General features: G+C 43.3%; 2 protein-coding genes and 1 non-coding gene across 4 annotated transcripts; all 3 read left to right on the top strand.

Moving 5' to 3' along the window:
• The first annotated feature begins 255 nt into the window (after positions 1–255).
• Positions 256–2485, top strand: rb39b (Ras-related protein Rab-39B). Its single transcript, NM_001140706.1, is given in 2 exon segments — positions 256–744; positions 1853–2485. Coding segments are annotated over 2 exon segments (651 nt in total). The 5' UTR covers positions 256–529; the 3' UTR covers positions 2289–2485.
• Positions 2486–6852: 4367 nt separating this feature from the next.
• On the top strand, positions 6853–6988 carry LOC123731010 (U11 spliceosomal RNA). The gene has a single exon (XR_006762515.1). It is a non-coding gene; the product is annotated as a U11 spliceosomal RNA (small nuclear RNA).
• Positions 6989–7130: 142 nt separating this feature from the next.
• LOC106588649 (glucocorticoid modulatory element-binding protein 1) lies at positions 7131–16523 on the top strand. 2 transcript variants are annotated; one of them, XM_014177835.3, is made up of 10 exons: positions 7131–7311; positions 8342–8489; positions 8695–8741; positions 8902–9020; positions 9219–9322; positions 9575–9723; positions 10041–10178; positions 11515–11652; positions 12040–12177; positions 12459–16523. In XM_014177835.3, the coding sequence occupies exons 2-10, from the start codon at positions 8359–8361 to the stop codon at positions 13436–13438; spliced, it is 1944 nt and encodes a 647-aa protein (XP_014033310.2). In that variant the 5' UTR covers positions 7131–7311; positions 8342–8358; the 3' UTR covers positions 13439–16523. The 2 variants fall into 2 exon arrangements, with proteins under 2 accessions (XP_014033310.2, XP_014033305.2); XM_014177830.3 differs by having other exon boundaries at positions 8899–9020.
• Positions 16524–16869: the final 346 nt, after the last annotated feature.

Raw genomic sequence — 16869 nt, 5'->3', positions numbered from 1 at the left:
CAATTCGTGTACATCGCAGGAAATAGTTTCGCCTACAGCTCATGCTATGCAGTCATGGCCATGTCAAGTCAATAAGCAATTTATAGACGGACCAGGCATTGGCTCCATGGAATTTCACACCAATTTGAGAGTCGGATAACAGCTTGCCTTATCATCTGCTAACTATATTTTCACACTGTATAGGCCTCACGTACGATTCATATTTTCATGATCGAAATTACGCTTCGTGGCCTTGGCCCATAGGCTAGAATACAATACAATAAGGCTATAGAGTTGTCATAACATAAATGTGACGTTGTATTCTTTTTATGGTGATGTTCTGAAGCAATAGGCCCTATAATAAAGCCCGTGCATGGACCTGGGTAGGTAGCCTATCACTGCAGCACTATCGCTCTTTGCTAGCTGGCGCTCCCATCTCTGTCTGACCAGAAGGCAATAGGCAGCAGCAGTCACTGGCTTTGTAAACACAACGTGCTGCGCAGCTTTGTTTCAGAACCACCACCATTGTGGGTCTCTCTCTAGCCATGTCATGGATATTTTGTGGCAATATCAGTTCAGGATAATTTTGCTCGGAGACTCGACGGTAGGCAAATCGTCTTTGCTGAAGCGGTTTACAGATGGAATTTACAGCGATGTAGCGGATCCAACGGTCGGTGTTGATTTTTATGCCCGTTCGCTAGACATCGAGCAAGGGATTAAAATCAAGCTTCAACTGTGGGACACGGCTGGACAGGAACGATTCAGGTGAGATGTAGACAATACATGTTATCCTAGGCCTATATCTGTTATCAAAAATCTGTTGACAAGATCATGTACTTCATTATTTCCATCAGTATAAATTAACCGATTTGTATCAAATAAGTAACACGCACCAGCCCTCACGATATCTATTGTGATCGGTTTACAATTTTTGGTGAATAACAGTGGAGAAAAATGTTCGTTTTTATTGTCTCTCTAGTCACCCACAGAGAAACGAGGTCAGTAATCGTCAGTCATGTTTTACCCTATGACTGTAATAACCGTGGCCCCTTACTCCAATCTCCATCATAAAAACAGTCACAAAATTGTGGCGCATCATCAGTTACATTCATTTACGGATGATGGGCAACAACCTCGGCTTGATATTGTTTTGTGTAATACACTAATTAAATATCCCTTTAAATTACAATGATAAGAAGGTTTTGATGCCTGTCTTTGGATGGAGTACACTCAAATCCAGTTATTTTTTAAGTGTCGTTTGTTGCTGCTGAGATGGCCTGTAAATCCACAGGCATGTCTCTCTCTCTCTGTTACATACATGTTGTAATGTGCCTCTTTGTAGCCTAGTCTGCAATGCCCAGACATGTACAGTAGCCATCCAGGAGCCAGTATATTGTAATTGAAAAAAAACATGTAAACAACATAATTCATTCCCCACTGATGCCTGTAGTCTCAGATACAATTCCTCTAAGATCATTATAACTGTGTTTGCAGACTCTGCTCTCAGATCTCCCTTTCCTCTTGAAGCCAAACCTGCATGTCTCTGACAGCATATTATGGAAGAAAGACTATTTTCCCCTAGGAGGTTCACAGTACACACCTAAAATAGATTCTCAGTGGCATGAATGAACTGTCTCTACAGGTCTGTACTGTTAGTTATCATTCCTTTGTAAGCCACAAGTGATGTTTTTCCCTGGATCTGCAAGGAGTCGCAGATCTTGTTATGCTGTTTTGCCAACTCCAATATGGCTGTTGTCATGCTATGAGTGTAGTTTGGTTCAGGGTTACACTGAGATTCAAGTCAGCATTGTTTAAATTCCCGTTACACTATGGGTCAGAGCTGAATTGTAACATCTCCTACTCCATCTTCCAGGTCCATCACTACTTCCTACTACCGTAACTCAGTGGGCGGGCTCCTCGTGTTCGACCTGACCAATCGCAAGACCTTTGACCACGTGAGGGAGTGGCACAAGGAAGTGAGCGAGCACATTCTGCCTCACCACATGGTCTACATTCTGATTGGCCACAAAAGCGACCTAAACAAGGACCGGAAGGTGACGCGGGACGAGGCTGAGCAGCTGGCGGCGGAGATGGGGATCCGCTATGTGGAGACATCGGCTAAGTGCAACAGCAACGTGGACCGGGCCTTCCAGCTGCTCAGCAGGGACATCTATGAGCTGATGAAGATGGGGGAGATCACCACGAGGGACGGATGGGACGGGGTGAAGAGCGGCCTCACCACCGGGGTCCTGTACCCGGGCGAAGAGGACATTGAGGTGGAGCCGAGGGAGAAGAGCTGCAACTGCTGAGAGACTGAGCCTCGATCTCTGACCCCTGACCTCATCCATGGTCATGTTCATTAGGCACTAAATGGAAGAAAACGGACTGAAAAAGAGAGGGACTACTTGGAATTGTCCATTAAGAAACGCACATTTTTATTTTCCGTTGCGAAACGTTTTAGGAAACGTGTTCCGATATGTGCCCTAATAAACACGACTCATGTCTCCACTGTTGTTCCCCCTCTCTTATCTCCACAAGTATCTCACATCGTCTCACAGTTTAGTCAGTTTCCCATCGAAACTAAGCCACAGTCTAAAGTGAGGCCCTTGTCCTACGACATCATCATCACGCGTCAACGTGTCACCCTATGCTTAGTGTAGATAGGATGCCAGTCCCCTCTGTATCAGTTCCTACAGAGGTCAGGATGGAGCTGCTTTCTGATGGGAGTACACGATACACATCCTGTAGTACACATCTTGATGTGACAAAAGCTTCTCTACAAACACAAAAGTCTGAGTCTTTAGGCCAAACACCAGTGTAAATCCTTGCAGTGGAAAAGCATCATACATGTACATGCTAAAGTACAAAAATTAGCATCACCTGGGTAGCTTTGGGCCCAGTTAGGTAAGGCAGACACAGAGGCTGCATTTTCACAGGCAGCCAATTCTGATATTTTGCCCAATTATTGTTCATTTGACCAATGAGAAAAGGCCTTTTGCCAATAATTGGGCAAAAGATCAGAATTGGGCTGCAGCCAGAAACACCTGTATGAGAGCGATCAGGCCTTGAGTTATTCCAGTACGTATCCTATTCATTCCTGGATGCCCTTTGCTGCCGCAGGACTTACTGGAGTCAAGCAGGCAAGGTCTGGACTTGTGAACAATGCATTATTGCGGTCTGGCGTCACTCCCATTACGTTGTTGTTGGTTGGCTCCTGTTTGGCTGTGCGTGTGTGTGTGTGCATATGTCGTTGCTCTGCCTGCAGTCCCCTGAGACTGTACATCATGTTCGGTATGGTTCGTTTTGGCGTTAAAAGGTTACTGATAATAGGCAGGGAGAATAAACTGTACTCTGTATGTGTCACCACAACCCCCCCCCCCGTCCCCTGCTAATCAATATGGTCCTGTAGACTACTAATCTATGTAAGTGCACATAAGCCAAATCATTTTCATGTTGCATCATGTTGTAGACTGCCTACTTCAGAGCAGATGAGTAATGTTTTCAACATTTTTAAAAACACATCTATCATTTGTAGTACATTGCTGAAGTCACAAACCATTTGGTAGCCACTCTTTGTATTTGTATACTATATGGCATATTAAAAAACAAAACAAACCTTCCAAGGTGGGTCTTCAAGGGGGAAAACCACACCAAACTATTTTCCTTTAACTGGAGAGAGGTATTGGCTGACTTTAAGACTGCTCACATGGGGCTTTTGTAGCCATAATAACAATTTATTGGCATTATTACATTATCTGGTTGAGAACATGACATTTCGGCCCTAATGGCTTCCATGCTCCATCAGAATGGTTCCGATATCAAGACAGCCAGAATTTTGCACTGCTCTGACTATAGGCCCTTTCTGCTTGCAGAGAGGCACAGGAAGATAACTCTAGTTTCCTTTGGCTATTACCTCTATACAGCAAACCCCAGTGCAGATAACAGTTGCGCTGAGACTTGGCTGTAGATTCTGGTGTTACCATAGGAGTGTACAGCCATGGATCAGGGCCTAGACAACCTCCCTCCTTCCTTCCCCTCAGCTCACCTTGTCCACCTCTCACCAGCACCACACCTCACCAGACACTTCACACACTGTAGATGACAGGAGAGACATTGTGCATTCAGCAACAGTGACTTTATAGGATATTGTGTTCTATGTTGGTTTTGTGTTTCAGTGGTCATTGGGCAAGTTCCAGGAGCATACGGGCTGTATAATGGTCATGCGACTTGACTTGTTGAAAGGAATGTCTAACTAACTAATCTTTTGGAAGCCTTTATATACATTCTGGCAAACAATTTACAAAGCCTCAGCAAACAATTTCTTGACAACAGTATGTGTTTGTCTACATGCAGTCCTTATGTTTTGCCTCTTGCTTTACAAAGTCTGATGCAAACATAGTTTAGTTGTTCCCACACTCATGGGTTTAACCGGGTTTATAGTTATGCAGTGGTCAATTTTTTAGCTCTAGTGAACATTCACAGACTTTGATTAAACCTCTGTTATAACCCAGGTCATAACCCATGTCTCATTTCTTTAAAAGTTAAATCAGTTGGCTAACTAATATCTATGACAATCTGTATTGATCCGTGTTCTTGTTACAGTAAGGAAGGACACATCTATAAAGAGAAGGAAATACCGAGGCCTAGGGAGAAGAGACATGCCCTTTAAATGAACAAAAACAGTCTTGCCTGGGAATGTATAGAAATAGAGAATTATATTTTTCAGACATGGTTTCAGAGGTATGATAATGTAGGCTGCTGTCTGTTTGGTCATCGCAATTCAACTCCTTTTGAAAAGCCAGCAAATATTTCCATTCTAATCCACATAGGAAGTTAAAGTCAAATCATGTTCCTTATAGTATGTACCTCTTTCATTTTTCAGCTTTGTGTGTAATTTATAACAGGGTTTCTTTTGTACAGCTGTATTTTTAATGCTTATAATAATGATAATATGTGCTGTAATACAGCTGCTTGTCAGTGAATGCAACATATTCCTGATCACTGAGTTTGATAAGGAATCTTATTGGCTGTATTGCTACATGAGATATGAAGAAAACAGGAAATAGCAAGCTGTGGTCATGATGATGCCGATGACGGTCTATGAAAAAGGTGTATCTGGAGAAAGGCCCATGTCACTGAGATGGAGCACCAGCTATATTCAACAGCCTACTCAGGCTAAAGGACTTGAAAGAAGAGATTGAGCTTGGTTCTTGGATCTTGACACGTTGCCAGTCGAACTAGAAAAGTTTAGATTTTAGAGCAGAAAAATGCAAAATAATTGATATTTTAGAAAGTGTTTAGTTGATTATAAGTAATAAATGGCAATTTTCATTGTGATGATAGTTATATCATAATACTGTAACTCGAATATCAATCGACAAAACAATCTATTTAAATCTGTAGTATCCAACAGGTCCTTGATAGTACAACAACATATGACAAATCACTAATGCATTTGTCTTGCAAATTCAGTTTTTTGGCAAGCTTGGAACTAGACATTGCATCACAGCAGTGCAGTTGATCAGCCTCTATTTTGCCTCTGACTAAGTCTGATCACAGTTCACAGCCTGACGGAATAAATGTTATTTATTTTCTATTCTAAATGTTTTGGGCAAGGTACTCTACTGTTAAAGGGGTATTCAGTCAATAAACAACATTATGTCCATGGTGCCATATTATGATTGACCATCTCCATGCCAGGGTTGTGGCGTCCTCTTTTGGTAACAACAGAACTGCATACCTGACCCACTTAGCTGAATCACAGTGCAAATAAAATACTAAACTTCAACTAATAAACATAAAACTGTGTATGGTAATAATAGTGATGGTGTGTTTTAATTTTCATAAGCCTCTGTTGAAAATCACAACTGTTAATTGGTATAACTAATCAATAACAACAATAACGGATTAATATCACTTGTGGAAATGAAGCCGTTCACTGATATTGCTTTCACTTGCACCCTCCACTGCTGTCCAAGCTCACCTTAAGAAACCATATATAGACTTATGGTAGAAACAACCGTGGTTCTCAATGAAACATCTGGAGTGAGGAAATGCAGATACACACAAGCTAAAGGTGCAAATTCATTAAAATGACAGTGCAAATCCCTCTGTGCAATTTCTAATGTACATTTAGTTTAGCTGAGCTGTATCATATGGTTTTGTAAGCTGTGAAAATGTGTGATTATTTGATATGTGGTGAAAGATAAAATAAATGTTATGTTAAATTAAAGAAAGACTTGTTGCATTTATATGATCATATCTTTTTAAAGTTAATTATTTTATGAAAGTGACAGTAAAGGTATTTTGTAAGCCTACTGAGCATGGATTTTGGCCTGGTACCGAGTCTAGATTGGTCTAGATCAGGGATGGGCAATCATACCAATAATAATACAATTAAATAAAACATTGGAACTCGTTATGGATGTGGGTACTTGAACCACGAGCCACTGCGGCCCCTCATAATGAGATCCGTTTTTGGGATTTGAAAAGAAATGAATGGTATATGGATGGACACGCCAGTACACCGATCCAATATTTGTACATTTGCGGGGGAGTCGTGAACGAGTACACACTTCAGGAGGAATGGGACGCAAGAGGGTCGGTGGTAGTGTCGATTTGGAACAAAATTGCAAGATCAGCCTATCTATCCCATGATGCTTTGCGTCAGAAAAAATTACAGATAAATGAAATTAATTCTGTTTGATTCAATGCTATCTCTTGTTTTGCCATCTAAAATATGATTTAAATACATAACCCAACTGAAAATCACAAACAGAACATGTTTCGTAAAATAAAGGTAATTATATTCTCTATCCTGACTGAAGTCCCTGTGTTCAGAGACCGGATTGTAGAACTGTGTATTTTAACGTAAAAAAGGGCTTCTGCTATGTTTAGCACAGGGAAGGTGGGGATTCTCCACTTTTCCTGCGGAATCTATATCAAGAGATTTCGGAAGCATAATTTTTACTTTCTGGGGTTGCGAATGATCGTGAATCTTTGCGCCCCAATATGTTGTACAAATAAAGTGGTGATTAATTGTTGTGCGGCGCCTGTACAAACACAGACAGGCCTGTGCCACTAGTCCACAAAATTAAATATTCAATCGCTAAAGCAGGTCGTAACCCGAACGTCAGTGATATAAGTGATGATTGCCGTCAAAAATGTTTTTTTACAGAGACTGATTGTCAACAGGCTTGTGTTTTATGTTTGACCTATTTTGGGGGAAACAGCATGCATGACTGGCGAGCCGCGCTATATCGCAGGAAGTGTAATTGCACGAAGTGCGCATGCCCAGCAGCTTGTAGGGATGTATTCGACTTCGTAAAAACGGTAAGGAAAATCAGAACGATGGCTTTGTAATTTTAGGTTTATTCGGCTTATAAAGGCGAACTGATTTATATGCTAGGTAATGTCTATCTCCACGTAGAGTTTGGTATTTGTAAAGGGGCAACACCCCGGGCTCGCTCTGAATGGCGGGGCAACGCCGTCGCCGCGTTGTTGTTTTCGTGTACGTGCTGCCGCACAGGGACGTAATTTTGAAGGAGCGGAGAAAAGGAAAAAGTTGAACGAACGGGCGCACGCTTGTTCAGAAAAAAGCGTCACGTAACCTCCGTCACTATGTAAATATCCAAGGTGGCTAGTAACAGCCCAGCCTCAGGTTGCTTATTAAGCTCCAAACCTCTGCCCAAAGTCCATTACTTTAGTTAGCCTAGCCATCTTGCTAGCTACAAGCCGCCACCGTGCTAGCAAGATAGTACATTGTCATTGCATGGGCGTAAGCCGTTCATATATACCTCACTGGTGTAGGCTATTCGGGCAAATGGTGCATTAGCAGCTAGTTATCTATGTTAGACCTGATCTTATGACTAACTAATGCACTGCACTGCCCATACCCGTAGAGAAATAGTGAAAACATGCTGTGCATGAAGTTTAACTAGTAGCTAGCTAACGCAACGTTTCTGTGGGTATGGGCAGTGCAGTACACTAGTTTAAGTTAGGAGATCCGGTGTAACAATAGCTAGCTACTAGTAAAAAGTTATGCACAGCAAGTTTTGTAGAGATCAAGTAAAAAAGGAAACTAGCTAGTAACCATGTTGTGCCCCCTTTTCTAAATATGACAGAATAACTGAGTAACACTTTGGAGGTGAAAATGCTGAAAAACCATACTGTCATTGGCTGAAACGTTGAGGCAATGGAATCTGTTTACGGGCATGGTCTGCCCTAAGAGCATCTTATCCAGATTCTGCCTTGTCCAGTCTGTCCTCCTGTAGTCTTTCTCTCGCTCACACACACATTATTCTAATCTACTTTATTTGTAACCATTGTGCTCTTCTTCCCTATACTCACCTGGGGCCTTCAGTAGGCTACACTGGGAGGATGGCACAAACCGAGGTGACAACGGTCTCCATGGGGGACCTGGTGGTGATAAATGCTACTGATGAAGAGAATGGTGATGATGAGGACAGCAACACACAGGTCATCCTCCAGCTACAACCAATCACAGCAGGGTAGGTACACACTGATGTTTACTTGGGCCTGATTAGGGGAAAAGGGGACAAGACTAGTATAAGAGAGTTGGTTCGGTGAACCATGCTCACATGATGGCTCCCCAAGCTAATTGCCCAGGCTTTACTTTAGTGAGCTAATATAGTCAGACCCCGCTTTGTTTTTTGGCAACATATTCATTTGTTGTGTTTCATTTTCCCCTTGCAGTATGGAAGAGTCAGGAGAGACAGACACAGCTGTGGAGGCATACCCAGGTAAGGTGTGTGTGTGTGTGTGTGTGTGTGTGCGCACACACACACACATATATATATATATATATATGTGTGTGCGCACACACACACATATATATATATATATATATTACACATAAATAAACACACACAAAGTATATCATAAAAAAATGTCCTTCAGAAGAAGCCACAGTTGATGGGGAGGAGGTAGAGCTGGGTTATCCAATCACATGTGGAGAGTGTAAAGCTGTGCTGCTGGTCAAGAAGTTTGTCTGTCCTGGAATAAACGTCAAATGTGTCAAGGTTAGTATTGTCACGGTCATTGTATTTTCTACAGAAATCATCAAGTTTTTCAAATGTTAGTATGCAGAGAAGGAACAGCTCAGCCTGCCAGCTATTGATATACTTATAATCCTGTTTGTATAGTTATATGTTTGTAATCCCAGTGAACAGGCATGGTTCCTTTCTAAACTCTCTCCCAATAACGTCTGCCCCATACAGTATGAAGACCAACTGATCAGTCCAAAGCAGTTTGTCCACATGTCTGGGAAGGCTACACTGAAGGACTGGAAGAGAGCTATCCGGATGGGCGGGGTCATGCTCAGGTGAGCAGAGTCGACCAGTCCCAAATCAGCCTCTAGCCCCTAAGCACTTGTGCAGAGATCTGAGATCATTAGATAGACATAATGTAGAGGTAGTCCAGAAGTTAGAGGTGGACCAGAAACTGGAGGGTTGCCTGTTAGGATCCCAGGTCTGAGGGGAAAATCAATCTGAGGATTGATGTAGACGATGTGTCCCTTCTTGTACCTCTATCTTTCCACACTCTAGTCCTTTATCTAATAATCTCTCTCCTTCAGGAAGATGATGGACTCTGGGCAGCTAGACTTCTATGAACACAGCACTCTGTGCACCAACACGTGTCGTAGCACCAAGTTTGACCTGCTGATCAACAACACGCGCTTCCCCCCTGATGGCAGCGGACTCACCACACCCATCTCCTCACAAGGTGAGACCAGACACACCTCTCACTGAGGGCTGTAAAGATCTCAGGTTGTCTGTGGCAAAACAATTTAAAAGTTTGTCAGGCAGTTATTGTCTGTAAGGAACCTTTAAATCCTATTTGTTCCCATTTAACTTGTTTTTTAATTGGTGATATCGTACACATGTACATTAACTTTACATTTTAATTGGGATATATATATACAAGTTGGGAATACAGTATCAGTCAATAAGCATCCAGGACCTGAACCATCTGTGTTATTCTGTGTATTGAATATTGTAAGTAGTGTAGCTGACCATGTCTCTCCCTTGTTGGACATGTAGCCCAGGTGGTGATAGGTAATGGTGGCCAGGTTGCCATGACAACAGAGGAGAGGTCAGAGATTCTGACCGGAACAGTGGAGTGGAGTTCAGGGGCTGTAGCCATGGAGACAGAGAAGAAGGAAACCAGTGAGATATCAGGTGTGTTCTTCACCCAAACAGCTCCCACTAGTGACTATTTACTGTAGTTGCACTCACAACTCTGATGTCAAATATATTTAACAAAAATATAAATGTGACATGCAACAATTTCATTGATTTTACTGAGTTACAGTTCATATGAGGGAATCAGTCAGTTTAAATAAATTAATTCGGCCCTAATCTGGCTCCGAGTGGCGCAGGGGTCTAAGGCACTGCATCTCAGTGCTACAGGTGTTACTACAGACCGGTTTGATCCCGGGCTGTATCACAACCGGCCGTGATCGGGAGTCCCATAGGCCGGCGCACAATCGCACCCAGTGTCGTCCGGGTTAGGGGAGAGTTTGGCCGGGGTAGGCCGTCATTGTAAAATAAGAATTTGTTCTTAACTGACTTGCCTAGTTAAATAAATAAAAAATATCTATAAAAAATCTATGGATTTCACATGACTGAGGACACAGATATGCATCTGTTGGTCACATATACCTTTAAAAAAAAAAATGGGCCTCACAATGGTCCTCAGGATCTCGTCACAGTATTTTTGTGTATTCAAATTGCCATTGATAAAATATAATTGTGTTTGTTGTTTGTAACTTATGCCTGCTCATACCATAACTCCACCGCCACTATGGGGCACTCTGTTCACGACGTTGACACCAGCAAACTCCTCGCACACACCAGGGGTCTGCGCTTTGAAGCCGGTTGGCCGTACTGCCAAATTCTCTAAAATGATGTTGGAGGCGGCTTATGGTAGAGAAATAAACATTACATTATTTGGAAACAGCTCTGGTGGACATTCCTGCAGTCAGCATTTATTGTCCCCAGCACAAGGGGCACCTGTGTAATGATTATGCTGTTTAATCAGCTTCTTGATATGCCACACCTGTTAGGTGGATGGATTATCTTGGCAAAGGAGAAATGCTCAGTAACAGGTATGTAAACAAATTTGCTCAGAACCTGAGAGAAATGTTTGCATAAGGAACATTTCTGGGATCTTTTATTTCAGTTCATGAAACATGGGACCAACACTTTACATGTTGCGTTTATATTTTTGTTCAATGTAGGTTTCTGGTCATTGATACAAGACTAATCTAAGGTTCATACCTGGGTCAATTACATTATGTCAGATACTTGCTATTCCATGGAACCAATGGAATAATATCCAAAGTGCAAACTTCGCCCACCCTATATGCCGGTCAAGCTAAACCAACCACATCTCAAGTATTTGAAAGTATGTGACACATGTAATTGACTTAAGGTCTTTCTCATCTCTCTCTACCTCGTTACTCAAATGGCATATAAACTACTTTGAACTTGGCTGTGTCCTTTGTTCCCCCAGAGGAGACGTTGAACTTCTGGAAAGGCATAGCTGACGTGGGCCTGATGGGGGAGGTGGTGGACAACATCAGGACAGAGCTGCTGGAGATGCTGAGAGGAGTGCAGCTACGCAGCGAGCAGGCAGCCCTGCAGGACGCAGGTGGTTACTGGTACCTAGTGCACAGGGGATAGGGTACAGGGTACCGGTACTTTCTAAGGGTATATGCATGGTGTCACACAGGTGCAATGTTGGTTTCTGTTGATCAAGTCTGGGGATTAAATAAAGTAAAGTCTACATTATGGGTCTTTTGTGGAGCATCCCCCAAAATAGGGGACACATTTTATGTCTTGTTGAATTGTCTTACTTTAGTAAGTGAATAAAGTTTACACTTCTTTGCTTTGATTAATTGATTGACTGATGATGTGTTGTTACAGACGATGTGAGTGGGGGAGGGGGGTGGATGGATGTGTTGTAAGTGACCCTGTGATTGGTTGATGCATGTGTTGTTACTGACCATGTGATTGGTTGCCCACTGATGGATCTCAGATTCCTGTCTGGTAGAGGTGGCAGTGTTGAGTAACCTGGCCCAGGTGTTTGGCCTGCTGGACTCGGTCAAACACATCCTGAACGTAAGGAGAGAACAGACTGACCCTGGAGAGGAGCAGGTCATTAGCACACTGACCAGTGAGTAATGATCAATTCAGTTTTCAATTCAGTAACTTCAGGCAGAGGAAGGGAGATTGAGATATGTGTATATATATATATTCCAATGATGTTTTGTTCCGGATCATTTCCATTTTAGTCATATTATTTAATGTCAATGGTCAGGAAACAAAAAAGCCAAGTCTACATTCAATAGCAAAGATGGACCTGTATTGGATCTTGCCTCAAACTTGCTAATTGATATGGTTGATTACTGTAGAGCACCATCTGAGTCATTTCTAACCTCTGACTGATCTCCACAGACCTGGAGCTGCAGCTGGAGGAACAGAGACGACAGCAGCACTTCAGAGCTCAGCTCTGCCACCCCCAGCCCCACAACAACATCAGTCACACCCCAGGAGGCAAACCCACCAAGCCCAAGGCCAAACGACCTCGCTTGCAGCGCCCAGCCTCCACCACCCTCCTCACCTCTTCCCTCTCCCAGCCCCAGACAGCCACCCTGCAGCCCCAGCAGTTCACTGTACTTTCCCCCATTTCATTCTCTTCCATGGGCCGGCCCTTCTCCCTGTCCGGCTTGTCTGGCCTGTCAGGCCTCCCCATGGCCACGCTGGGTCAACAGAACAACACGGTGACCCTCCACACCCTACCGGCTGGCGCCCAGACCTTCACCCAATACATCACCACCATGGTTGGGGCCGACGGCAAGACAGAGACCCTGACCCTCCAACCGTCCCAAGGGCTGACGCTGGTGGGCACCACCCTCCAGGATCCAAGTCAGCTGGGAGGAACCATGATGAGTCCCTTGGAGCTGGTCCAACTCACCCAGGGAGGGGTGCCCGTCAGTAGGGAGATGATGGTTGAGCAGCCCATGGGCCAAGTTGTGGAGAGTGGGACAATGGTACTCCACCAGGAGGGGATGGTACAGGAGGGAGTAGGGGACAAGAGCCAGGCACAAACGACCGTGACCGAGATCGACCCTGCACCGGGCGACCAGGACCAGACCATGGGGGCGGTGATGGAGCTACAGCTGGCCCAAGAAGGAAAGGCTGAGGTTAGGGAGGAGGGTTCCGCCATGGTCGTCCATGGTGGGATGGATGTGACCATGGTCTCGGGGGAGGGAATGGTGGTTCAGGGGGAGTCAGAGGATGCCCAGGGGGAGGTTCTCGAAGCTGGGCAGCAGCGCCAGGTAGAGGGGGTAGAGCTGGATGCTAACGGGCAGATCTCATGCCTAAGGATAATGGTGATCGAGGAGGGGACTCAGGAAGAGGACAAGGCCAAATGACCCAGCTCTGCTTGGCAGACAGAGACAATACCCTCTCCTCTCCATGTTGCCATGTGAGACAGTAGGGATGGACTAGCCTGGTTCCAGATATGTTTGTGCTGTCTTGCCAACTCTGTGACAATGATCATAAGAGCTGGCAAAACAGCTGGGTGGATTCATAGTCCGAACATAAAAGAGCATGCAGGCAGACTTGTAGTGTGAGTAAGTGTTTGAAGTATGCTATTTACACAGAGAGCTGCCAAAGACCTAGCCTTCTTAGAGAAGCTGTGGTCCTTAGCAGCTAGGCCAGAGTGTCCATTATTTTCATTGTTGTTTCATTCATTTTTATCAAAACGACAACACAGCAAGGCACGGTGTCTTATGTTGTTTGTTTTGTAACACGTGTGTTACCCTTTTGGTGTGTGTGGCTAGAGGTCTACTGTGGGATGACCGCAACAGTTCTAAAACAATAAAGTCTGCTCTACATTTCTTTCATTAAATAGAAAGCATACCACTTTTTTTTTTTACCACATACCGTCTTTTCTGCAGTTTTGGAAAACAAAACAAAGATAATATGTTGAGCTCACCGTTGTCAGTTCTGTGAATCGACACTTATTGTATTCTTCACTGGAAGCTTTTTCTTTTCAAGATTTGCATAATTTTTCACGTGATTGACTGTATGGCGATAAATGCAGTAGATGTACAGTATCAGTCAAAAGTTTGGACACACCTACTCATTCAAAGGTTTTTCTTTATTTGTACTATTTTCTACATTGTAGAATAATAGTGAAGACATCAAAACTATGAAATAACACATGGAATCATGTAGTAACCAAAAAAGTGTTAAACAAATGAAAATATATTTGAGATTCTTCCAAGTAGCCAGCCTTTGCCTTGATGACAGCTTTGCACACTCTTGGCATTCTCTCAACCAGCTTCACCTGGAATGCTTTTCCAAGGAGTTTCCACATATGCTGAGCACTTGTTGACTGCTTTTCCTTCACTCTGCGGTCCAACTCATCCCAAACCATCTCAGTTGGGTTGAGGTCGGGTGATTGTGGAGGCCAGGTCATCTGATGCAGCACTCCATCACGCTCCTTCTTGATTAAATAGTCCTTACACGGCCTGGAGGTGTGTTTTGGGTCATTGTCCTGTTGAAAAGCAAATGATAGTCCCACTAAGCTCAAACCAGATGGGATGGCATACCGCTGCAGAATGCTGTGGTAGCCATGCTGGTTAAGTGTGCTTGAATTCTAAATAAATCACTGATGGTGTCACCAGCAAAGCACCATCACACCTCCTCCATGCTTCACAGTGGGAACCACACATGCAGAGATCATCTGTTGACCTACTGTGCGTCTCACAAAGACATGTCGGTTGGAACCAAAAATCGCAAATTTGGACTCATCAGACCAAAGGACAGATTTCCACTGGTCTAATGTCGATTGTTCGTGTTTCTTGGCCCAAGCAAGTCTCTTCTTATTATTGGTGTCCTTTAGTAGTGGTTTCTTTGCAGCAATTCGACCATGAAGGCCTGATTCACGCAGTCTCCTCTGAACAGTTGATGTTGAGATGTGTCTGTTACTTGAACCTATCCTCTGCTGCAGAGGTAACTCTGGGTCTTTCTTTCCTGTGGCGGTCCTCAAGAGAGCCAGTTTCATCATAGCTCTTGAGAGTTTTTGCAACTGCACTTGAAGAAACTTTCAAAGTTCTTTAAAATTTCCAGATTGACTGACCTTCATGTCTTAAAGTAATGATGGACTGTCGTTTCTCTTTACTTATTTGAGCTGTTCTTGCCATAATATGGACTTGGTATTTTACCAAATAGGGCTATCTTCTGTATATCACCCCTACTTTGTCACAACACGACTGATTGGCTCAGACACATTAAGAAGGAAATAAATTCTACAATTCACTTTTAACAAGGCACACCTGTTAATTGAAATGCATTCCAGGTGACTACCTCATGAAGCTGGTTGAGAGAATGCCAAGAGTGTGCAAAGCTGTCATCAAGGCAAAGGATGGCTACTTTGAAGAATTGTTTAACACTTTTTGGTTACTACATGATTCCATATGTGTTATTTCATAGTTTTGATGTCTTCACTATTATTCTCCAATGTAGAAAATAGTAATAAATAAAGAAAAACCCTTGAATGAGTAGGTGTGTCCAAACATTTGACTGGTACTGTATATGCAAGTTCCATAGAGAACAACACATTTCTCTCCATTGCATTTTCTTTCTCTGTTTATGATTTTTAGTGTGTGGTTATTTTGCCTCACAAGTTTAATAGACAGAAATGGACCTAAAGTTAAAGTATGAATAAGATGGTTATTTATGTAAGTCAAAGTAGAATAACAGGGACTCTAATGTCAAGCTGAACAAAATGCTGTTAACAATTTAGGAAGGGGGTATACATACGGCATTCATAACACCTTTATGAAACCATTCATAACCATTTACTAGCCTACGGATATTGTTGCACTCGTTTTGTCTAGGGGTCCTAGGCCTAGTTACATGGTCTGTAACCTGAATTAATATTTGCATTTATGTGAGAAGTCAGTGTTTGAGGCGGCATGTAGCCTAGCGGTTGAAGGCGTTGGGACACTAACAGAATGAACGCTGGTTCAAATCCCCGAGTCAACTAGGTGAAAAATATGCCGATGTGCCCTTGAGCAAGGCACTTAACCATAATTGCTCCTGTAAGTTGCTCTGCATAAGAGCGTCTGCTAAAAGACTAAAATGTAATGCTTGCAGTATCATTCATAACAACCTTCATAAAGTGTTCCCCAAACCGCTGCCCAGCCTAGAACAAATAACAAAAGTTCTTACTTTGTTTTCTTTACTCATAATAACATGCAAAGTTCCATGATCCTGATCGCTTTCAGACACAGAAGTGCTGTGTTGAGACAGAAATTAATAAATCCATTCAATTATTTTGGTCAATGAATGTGAACAAACCTGCAGGGTATTTGAAGTTAACTAATATATCTGTAATGACCTCTTCTATAGTTAACTTTTCAAGCCTTGAGTAAACAGAGGTTGTTTCCATAATGACTTTGTAATGTGTTCCAATATTATTCAAATTAAAAGACAAAAAAATTGGTAGTGGTTGGTAGTGGTGTGGTGGTTGGTAGCGGTGTGGTGGTTGGTGGTGGTTGGTGTGGGTGTGGTGGTTGGTGTGGGTGTGGTGGTTGGTAGTGGTGTGGTTGTTGGTAGTGGTGGTGGTGTGGTGGTTGATGGTGGTTGGTGTGGGTGTGGTGGTTGGTAGTGGTGTGGTGGTTGGTAGTGGTGTGGTGGTTGGTGTGGGTGTGGTGGTTGGTGGTGGTTGGTAGTGGTGTGGCGGTTGGTGTGGGTGTGGTGGTTGGTAGTGGTGTGGTGGTTGGTGTGGGTGTGGTGGTTGGTAGTGGTGTGGTGGTTGGTGTGGGTGTGGTGGTTGGTAGTGGTGTGGTGG

The sequence above is a fragment of the Salmo salar genome, chromosome 27, assembly GCF_965601325.2.
Source record: "Salmo salar chromosome 27, fSalSal1, whole genome shotgun sequence".
NCBI lineage: Eukaryota > Metazoa > Chordata > Actinopteri > Salmoniformes > Salmonidae > Salmo > Salmo salar.
The sequence above is the reverse complement of the archived record's forward strand: the minus strand, read 5'-3'. Positions and strand labels throughout refer to the sequence as shown.

Coding starts and splice junctions, on each gene's coding strand:
- LOC106588649 (XM_014177830.3), top strand. CDS start 8,359: ATGGCACAAACCGAGGTGACAACGGTCTCCATGGGGGACCTGGTGGTG. Junction 9,323..9,574: donor ATGGGCGGGGTCATGCTCAG/GTGAGCAGAGTC, acceptor TCTCTCCTTCAG/GAAGATGATGGACTCTGGGC. Junction 11,653..12,039: donor GGCAGCCCTGCAGGACGCAG/GTGGTTACTGGT, acceptor GATGGATCTCAG/ATTCCTGTCTGGTAGAGGTG.